This window comes from Rhododendron vialii, chromosome 1a (genome assembly GCF_030253575.1).
Source record: "Rhododendron vialii isolate Sample 1 chromosome 1a, ASM3025357v1".
Classification (NCBI taxonomy): domain Eukaryota; kingdom Viridiplantae; phylum Streptophyta; class Magnoliopsida; order Ericales; family Ericaceae; genus Rhododendron; species Rhododendron vialii.
Genome location: NC_080557.1, coordinates 8,859,448 through 8,868,643, shown reverse-complemented (window position 1 = coordinate 8,868,643; position 9,196 = coordinate 8,859,448). Strand labels below are relative to the sequence as shown.

The window sequence follows — 9,196 nt, the reverse complement described above, 5'->3', positions numbered from 1 at the left end:
GCAGTCATGGTGGAAATTAGTGATTCTAAGGCAGTCATTGACATGATAAAAGGGCATATAGTGGTGAGCCAAAGCGTGAATTCTATTATCCATGATGTTAAGGTTTTGAGCAATGATTTTCAAAATTGTATATTTTTGTTTGCTCGCCGATCTTCTAATTTGGTTGCCCATACTTTGGCTAGTAAAAGTTTAGGTGGGTTAGATTGTAGTCTTTGAACTGAATTCCCTCGTGTTTGGCTTCTTGATCCCTTGTATAGGGATGTAGATTCCTCATGATGTATTTGGTTTGCAATTTATAATACCATCTGTTATCGTCTTGACAAACAAAAAAAATTTGCTAAGGCCCCATTTCCTAAGATTTGTATTTTGTAAGTACGGTGACAGACGGTCAAGTTGTCCACGGTAATTAGTATAGTATATGGAAAGAAATGAATTGCATCACCTCCCGCCCACTCGCACCGGGCCGGGTCCTGAGTTTTTGGGAGCTAGATGAATTCTCAATTTGAGCCCTTGAAGCACCTTTGCATGGTTTTAAGTTTTGAGAAATATTTTTGATGTAGTGAGTGAAGAGAGACAGATAGAGAAACTTGTTGAGAGTTGTGCAGAGAGTAATAAATATTTCTCAAAAATAGCAAGTGAACAAAGGCATCTCGTATCTCAGACAGATCGAGATACGAGGCAGGATGGGTTGGACGGTACGGTTCTTCTTTCCGTTCCTACAGCCGTGGCGTGAAAAAAGTGCATCTCATCTCATATAAACGGAAAATCCCAATCACTGATTTTCCTTCGTAAGAGGGGGATCCAAATGAGAAAAGTGCATTTTATGTAGCTGTAAAATGACATATTTTGATGTCCATGAGAGGTTCGGTTGCGATTACTTCTCTGTCTCACAAGCACTGCAGGAATTTATAACTTCGGAAGATGGTGGAGGATTTTAAAACCAAGCCACTGCACTAGAAGCGCACGTAGTCATAGTAGTCAAGTGCCTTGTTTGTGAGTCACTGGTAAAAATTATCAATAGCTCCTTTTTGTGATTTAACGTCCCGTTTCGGTAAAGTTTTTATTTTTTAAGCACTCCTTATTTTCTGTTTTCCTTATTTCAAATCTACACTTCTTTTCTCCAATTTTTGGGTAGAGCCCTGCCAGTAGTCGAAAGATGGCATGGGTTTATTGACTATTAATCTGGCTAGTGGTTGCGAATCTTCTCAGGCAGCGTTCTCTTAAACTTATAAAGATTAGAACTTATTTCGGTATTTTTTACTTTTCACAGCTTTTTGCTTAGCTTTTCGATGTAATTAAAGAGGTTAATCGTTCAAGACGAATTGGAAAAGTATAAAAATATGGACTGTTGTTGAAAAAATTCAAATAAGACGGTATTTAAGCTCAAAAATATACTAGCTTTTTGATATTTTTTTCATCTTTAGTGACCCATAGGATTCAAGTAGGGTGGCTTAAGTGGAGGAGCGCTACTGGTGTACTATGTGACAAGAGGGTACCCACAAAATTGAAGGAATAATTCTATGGAACTGCCATAAGGCCAACGATGCTTTACGGGACAGAATGTTGGCCTATTAAGAGACAACGAGTGAGCAAGATGAGGTGTAGCGGAAATGAGAATGTTGAGGTGGATATGTGATAAGACTAGACGAGACAGGATTAGAAATTAAACGATTTGTGAGATGGTAGGTGTAGCACCTATAGAGGAGAAGTTGAGGGAAAATAGGCTAAGATGGTTTTGGCATGTCTACCATAGACTAAGAGATGCAGTAAAATAGCGGATATGATAGTTTTGGGTACCAATGCTACGTGGAGGGGTAGACCTAAATTGATATTAGATACTGTTATGCGCAAAGATATGAGTATAATGGATTTGTGTGAATAAGTGGCTCTTGACAGAGTTCAATGGAGGAAAAATAATTCATGTAGCCGATCCCAAGTAATTGAGACATAAGGCTCGGTTTGGTTAGACTCCTCTCGTCAAGAAAGACGGATAATTTTAGGGAGATTTAGCCAAAAATCCCTCATATTTATATTTTTTGAGCTTAATGGACAAGCACCTTTTGAAATCAAATATAAAGATAAATGTGGATATGAAAGTGCAACTCTAGGGTTCTTTATGAAAGTGTCTAAAATTCTAGGGTACCCTATATATAGAAAGTGTCTAAAACTCTAGGGTACCTTCCCTATAAAAATTCTTAAACCACTAAAACCCTTGAATAGGAAAGTATACCCTAAAATCATATTAAAGTGCCTAAACATGTTTTGGTCTAATGGCTAAAATACTCAAAAAGTTAAAAGATCTCCAATGAAAATTATTTTTTTGGCGTTCTTCTCCTAAATGAAAACTATTTTAGAGTCCTTATGGCTAATTTTCCCATATTTAATCCAAAAAAAAATCACGCAAGTCTAACAAAAATTCAAAAAAAAACGAACAAAATATACAAAACAAAGAAATAAGTTAAGTTTAGAAGAATTCACCCTCAATACTGTTATGATGGAATGACTTGTGTGATTTTATAAGTAAGAATCTCAATCTGAGAAACGAAAAAAAGTTTCCAAATGGGAGAGAGTGCTGCCACCAGCCAAAGACGGGAGGAAGGGAAGTGAGAAAAGGTTAAACAAGGATAAAGTTGTCACTCACACGACTCAAATTTTGTAGCACCAACAATTTCTTTCGTGGCATTATCAGCAGTCCAAATGGGTACGGTGGTCAACATGGTAGCGTTCTTTCATGGGGGGCCATTGGATACCTACGGATGGTGGCGCAGCGGTGGGGTCATTGGATACCTACTGACGGTGGCGCAGCGGTGGGGGTCAACGGATACCTACTGATGGAGGCGCAGCGGTTGGTGCGATGGCGTCGGCAGACTTGGTAAACCGTTGTAAAAGAAAAGGGAAATGATGGGAGAGGAGAGAAGAGACGTTGCTTTCTTCCGAATGGAAGAAAGAAGAGATACAGATGGTCCTTCAAATATGTTTTGGCATTTTATAAGCTGAAAATTTGAACTTCAAGGCGCCCATTGCTAGGGAGAGAGTGAAAAGAGGGACTTCGCTCAAGGACAATGGGTTTATGATCTCAACTAATTTTCTTCTCAGTCTGGTCAAAAGACTCAAAATAGGTTATTCACGCCAGGACTAGGGGATTAACAAGAATTTTTTTTCTTGAGGCCTTATCCAAGAATCAAACTTTAGTCAAATTGTATGGGGAGCAAACCTACCAACCAACCAACAGGAGTAAGAGTTGAGGTCCAGTCCAGTTGCTCTTACCATCCAATCCGGTCCAATGTGGATTTTTGGGCCTGTCCTATGCCTCAAAAAATAATCGGAATCGTTTATTTTGTCAAGTTAATCGAGAGCTTTAACCTTGCAAAAATTCATAATTACTATATCTTGGAAAAAAACACTTCGCACGCTGGATCGCACCCATTTGCTTTAAGATAAAAGTGTTTTGAATATTTGAAGCAGGTATTGTAGTATTGATGAGTATTCGATTAATATGAATTTTTTCAGGATTAAAGTTTTTGATGAGCTCAATAAAATGAACAATTTTAATTAGTAAATTAAATTCTACATTCTCTTTTTTGACATTTATACTTCTTTTTTTGAATTTTAGTGTTAAAAGTATATGTAATTTTTTTGATAAAAAACAAAAAAAATGAGTGTAAATATCAAAAAATAGTGTAGAATTCAATTTCCTTTCAATTATTTTTTGGGTCCGGAAAAGGCCCGGAAATCCACACTGAACCGGACTGGATGGTAAGAGCAACTGGACTGGACCTCAACCCATCGGTCAACCTTGGTGCTATGTGTTCTCTCTCTCTCTCTCTCTCTCTCTCTCTAGTCTCCAACGAAACAATTGCTCCTCCACCGATCTTCTTCTGGTTAAGGGAGGCCACTTTAGGGTTGAGCGGAGCAAGCAATCTTCCCTTCTGGTTAGTTGCTCGCTCTTCTTTTAGTTTAATCTAATAATTATTATTGCACTTGCTCTCTTCTTTCTTGGATTGAATTGGTTTGCAACTGTAATCTATGAACACGAAATAGACATAAAATTCTTTTAGTTTTACTGCCCAATATTTCGTATGGATTACATCGTGTAGAAGAGAGAGAGAGAGAGAGAACTGGGGGAAAAACCCTCGAACTTGTATTGCGCCTTGAGTCCGGAAGGAGATGAATAGAGATAGGAGAGAACAGGACAAGAGACATGGCCACGACCCTCAACGAATCCACTAGGTTCTGAGGTCTTGACCTCCTTCGATTCACGCACTTGAGTCCTTCTATAGACTCTACACAATCCTGAAAGTAAATTTACAGAAACAAACCTACTACTCTAAGAGAGAGAGAGAGAGAGAGAGAGAGAGAGAGAGAGAGAGAGAGAGAGAGAGGGATCTGGTTAAGTTGGTCCCTTTGACTGTGCAGATGAATTTATACTTAACTTTCCAGAAATTCGAAAAATCAATGCCTCAATTTACATTAGAATTCTTATTTTCCGTGAAAGCACAATATTGTGGGTCAGCTGCCTCAAGAATGTATGTATGCCCGTCACTCTAGAGAATACCCACGAAGAGTCTCACACATGTCACAAACATGACATGAATGAAGATATGAGTAGAAATGCACAAGTATACACACATGAATGTATGGTTATGAGTTTGGGCATTTATTAGTCTTTTAGCTACCCAAAATTTCAAATTGCTCCATTCCTTAGAAGGGCATGGGATCCCCTTTACCCAAACTCTCTCTTGTCTCATGTCTTCTCCCAACTACACCTAGAGCTAAGAAGCATGGTTACATTCTCTTGTTGCCAAGAGAATGTGATAATTCAGTACGAGAAAGTTGTTATGAGCTTCCAATAATTATCTAGAGAATAATACCTTTTGCAACGGACTAACAACGAACTGAAGCCATATTTACCTATTTTTGATTGCCTCTTTATGGTTTAAGTTGATAGTAACAAGTCAAACTGGGGCTTGTTTTTGAAGAGAAGATTTAGGGCGAAGAGAAGAAGAGAGATATTAAGTAATAAGGTTTTGGGAATTTAATCAACCTTCTCACCTGCTCATATATTTACATTAAATCACTGTATATCAGAATTACTTATATTACTCTCAATACAAAAAGTAAACAGAATTGTAAAAACTAAACCCTCGACAATTTTATTGAGCAATGAAGTTAACTGCACTAGTAATATTTTGCTGTAAAGGAGTTGAGCTAAGTTCTTTTTTTGTGAAGTAGGTTGTACTGATAGTTTGATACACGTCTCTGACTTGTTCCACAGGAAAGATTTGAAATTGTCACTTTGTCATGGATTCAGTGAAAGCGAAAGCAGATTATGCAGCATTTGAAGAGAGGGTGAGGCGGACTGTTTATGTTGACAACCTTTCGCCTCAAGTCAACGAAAGTATTTTGAAATCAGCATTCGATCAATTTGGGAATGTCTGCAAAGTTGAGTTTATTCCAAACTATGCAAAAGAAAGTAACATGCCACGCTGTGCATTGGTGGAGATGGACTCTCCAGAGCTGGCCAAAGAACTTGTACAAGCAATGAGCAATCAACCCTTCATGGTTTTTGGGATGCCGAGGCCTGTTAGGGTATGTGCTACTGAAATGGAGATGTTCGAGGATCGCCCACAAAAGCCTGGGACGAAGATCACTTGCCAGTGGTTAGAGCCACAGAACCCTGATTTCACCATTGCGAAGAAGCTTAAGGAGTTGACAAGGAGACATGCAGCTAAAGCCTCATTCTTGCATCAGGTGAATTGAGGTTCCTTCCTTTATCATCCAATGCAGCTGGTTTACGATGCATACTTCTTCAAAGTTCAAGTAGTTGTTTTTACTTCTTACTTCTATTTCCCCTGCAGTATCAACTGGAAGAGGAAGAGAATCTTGCAAAGCAACAGGCAGAGACCCTTGAGGCAAATTATAAGAAGTATGAGCTGATAGAAAAAGTCCTCAAGGATGGCACTGCAAAAAGGTTGGGTCATCGTTATGGCATCAACGAATTTAATGCTTGAGAGGTATGTCGATACAGATGATGAGTCAATCGATAGCCTCATCAGTGGTTGCCCTGTGCTTGACGAATTGAGTATGAGAGAATGTGTTGGGATAGATGTACGTGTTGTAAAGATTTTGGCACCTGTGCTCACAAGTTTGGCTATGTATTATTTGTATTTCAATTACTGGGAAATTATGGATTTTCCCGAGCACTCCTACAAGATTGTGCTTGAGACCCCATCTCTTCGGTTCCTTGACAACATGGATAATGTTGCAGAAGGTTATTCATTACAAAGCTTAAGTCATCTGGCTGAAGCTCCTATTTCTATTTTTCAAACCACCGATCAATTTGAGTCAGATAACTCAGATTATTCTGAAGCTGTAAGTGATTTTCTCAAGGGCTTATCCAGCGTACAACGTCTATCCTTATCTGGTGAATTTATGGGGGTATACCAGCTTATTCTGATCTATTTTCATATCTAACAGCTTACAAAATCTCGACTAGTCTACCACGCTTGTATGTATCATCTGCTCGTTAAATTTTCCAGGTCATTCTATAGTAGTTGACGAAGTAAAGTATTCATGTTTGAAGGTTATGTACGCTGCAAATTGCCAAATGCCAAAGTTTCATTGCATGACTTACTTGGAGCTTGGTGCAACCGGGGATGATACTGTGGTATGGACATTGTTGCCAGAGTTGCTAGAGAAATCGCCATATCTAGGGGCCCTTGTGTTTGGCGAGGTGAGTGGAGCGGTATGCTTTCTTTTTATAGTTATGTGAGTAGCAATGCAGTTGTGACATTTCTAATTGATTCGGTAATCAGGTACATTCCGGTGAACCTTTTGGTCGAGAGCCTGTACAGTGTTGGAATCCACCTCAAAGCGTGCCTTCTTGTTTGCTCTTTCACCTCAAGGAGATAGAGTTTAAGTTCTTTGAAGGGCAGAAAGATGAGCTGAAACTGTTGGATTATTTTCTGAACATTGCAAAAGTTTGGGAGAAGGTGAACATGCATTATTACAATCGACACAGAAACTGGACAGCAGTAAGTATTACACCACGACACTAAGCAAGAGCTGTAGGTTTTAAGAAAATTTTGATGATGTGAAGGGCTCAAGGACCTCTCAGACTGCAATTCCGTAGTATCTGGTTTGTTTTCGGTATTTCCAGTTGTTCTTGTCAAATTTGCTTGTGAAAATCGTTTTGCTACCGTGATGTTGGATGCGGAATTGTGACAGCTTCATAAAGTACTGTGTGAGTTGTCCTTATCCTTTGATTTTTGGTTCTTTAATTTTGTATTCGTGGCTATGAACTTTTTTTGTGGCTTACCCCTCCAATGAAGTAGTTGAATGGTATCTGATCTGCATGAGATTTTGATAGCTATGGATTGAAATCAAACTCGGGCATCGTTACGGGAAATCGTTACTTTTTTCAGTGTAATGGGGAAGAGGACTTATTGGCAAATTACAGTTAACTTTCGGAAGCTTTATCGTGAATTCGTGATGGATTGTTAAATAAGTAGCCCAGGAAAATATATATCTCTTGTATTAGTACTCCGTAATTCATTTCGCACTCTAGTTTCGCTAGTCCTTGATAACGAAACCTCCTACCGTTTTTGGTCAAATTCCTTTGTTTAGAATCCCCCACTATCCAAACGAACCCTAAATAAGCCAGCAGTTTTAAGACATAAATCACAAGGTCACGGTATGGCGATAAAATGTGGAATGGAACTTGGTCATTTGCTATGCTTGTGCACAAGACGAAACAGTCAACCAACCATGAGCAATCATAAGAACACGAGATATGCGTGGTTTGGCAGTGCGTACCTACTCCATGGGGTGGGGGAATAAAAGATGTTTGCAGTAAGGAAATTGGAGCTGCTTACGACCCACCGGCAATGAATCGTTTCTTTTTTTTTTTTTTTTTTGGGGGGGGGGGGGGGGGTGGGGGGGGGGGGGGGGGGGGGGGGGCGGGTAGGGGGGGTGTAAATTGAATCGTTTAAAATTTTTTTTTTTCCCTCCAAAGGAGGGAATGGTGTCCAGATGATATCCAACACGTGTTGACGGTGGGTGGGTGGATCAATTACATGGACCTGCTGACTTAGGGCATTGAATGGGAGAAGCTGCCAAGCACGGGTGCTTGGCAGAGGTGCCGAACGGCCCATCCAGCAGTTCATTTTGGTACAGACAGCTTGGATCTAATTCGAGTGCATAAAAATTTAAATCGTTCGTCGCTTTAATTAAGATCCGAGTCGTTGATTACCCCGAGATGAATGATCGGATAGACCGCTCGACACCGCTGCCAAGCACAAAGCATTCCCGGTACGTGTCCTTAACTTCTCTTAACCTTTGCCCAATTAGCACGTAATGCGACGTGTCCTTAACTTTCCAAAAGGACTAAAAACCAAGACTTCTGCAAACAATTATTATAAATAATTATACAGAAAATCTTCTCTTACTGCGGCTCCGTTCCAAAAACTTTCTTAAAAAATAAGCAGCTTATTTCATATTTTCAAACTCAAAAATAATATAAATAAAAAATAAATTTTTAATTTTTTTTGCATCATATAAAAGATTTCGATGAGATCTTTCAAATAAGATCCATATTGCATATTTTTAGATTTTAATAAGTCCATAATTTTTTAGCGTGAAATTGCCTTCTTAAAAAATAAGGACTTTTTTCCTTTCCAGAACGGGGCCTACACATTTTTATCGCATATTTATATCGCATGAGTGTGGGGCTCATGATGAGTCTCACAAAAATATAGAAAAATACTCATAAATTTTAAAATTATCTTTTATGGGGCCTTATAAAAAATCAGCTCTAACGGATATCGATAAAAGAAATTCTGAATTTTTAGGGTAAAACTGCTCAATAATGTCCATATATAAGTGAAAAAAAATCTCTATAATTTTTAGATTACGTCCTGTTAAATTTCTAGCCTCTATCTTCACTCTTTTAAGTAATGTATCTCTATGTAAATAATGTCTTTAATGATCAAATAGAAAAATATTACAAAATGATAATTGGTTGCTTGTGGAAATTAGATTTATCGTGTATAGAAGTCGAATAAAATAAATAATTTATTTAAGTTGAAATTATGTTATATTCTGACGGGTATCGGCTGGACCGGCTGGTAAAATTAAATAAGAAGAAGAAGAAGCTACTAATGCACCTGAAACACTGCTTACGGATCTTTATACCATA

General features: G+C 38.5%; 1 protein-coding gene across 1 annotated transcript; it reads left to right on the top strand.

The window, feature by feature from the left end:
* The first annotated feature begins 5,478 nt into the window (after positions 1–5,478).
* Positions 5,479–7,280, top strand: LOC131323738 (F-box/FBD/LRR-repeat protein At3g26920-like). Its single transcript, XM_058355585.1, has 4 exons — positions 5,479–5,751; positions 5,859–6,438; positions 6,584–6,733; positions 6,816–7,280. Exons 2-4 carry the CDS (start codon positions 5,956–5,958, stop codon positions 7,056–7,058), a joined length of 876 nt encoding a protein of 291 aa, XP_058211568.1. The 5' UTR covers positions 5,479–5,751; positions 5,859–5,955; the 3' UTR covers positions 7,059–7,280.
* The last annotated feature ends 1,916 nt before the right edge of the window (positions 7,281–9,196 follow it).

Bases quoted from the DNA above. Each gene is read 5' to 3' on its own strand.
- LOC131323738 (XM_058355585.1), top strand. From the start codon at position 5,956: ATGGCACTGCAAAAAGGTTGGGTCATCGTTATGGCATCAACGAATTTA. The intron at 6,439-6,583 runs GTATACCAGCTT...TCATGTTTGAAG, and splicing joins TATCTGGTGAATTTATGGGG to GTTATGTACGCTGCAAATTG. The intron at 6,734-6,815 runs GTGAGTGGAGCG...TTCGGTAATCAG, and splicing joins GGGCCCTTGTGTTTGGCGAG to GTACATTCCGGTGAACCTTT.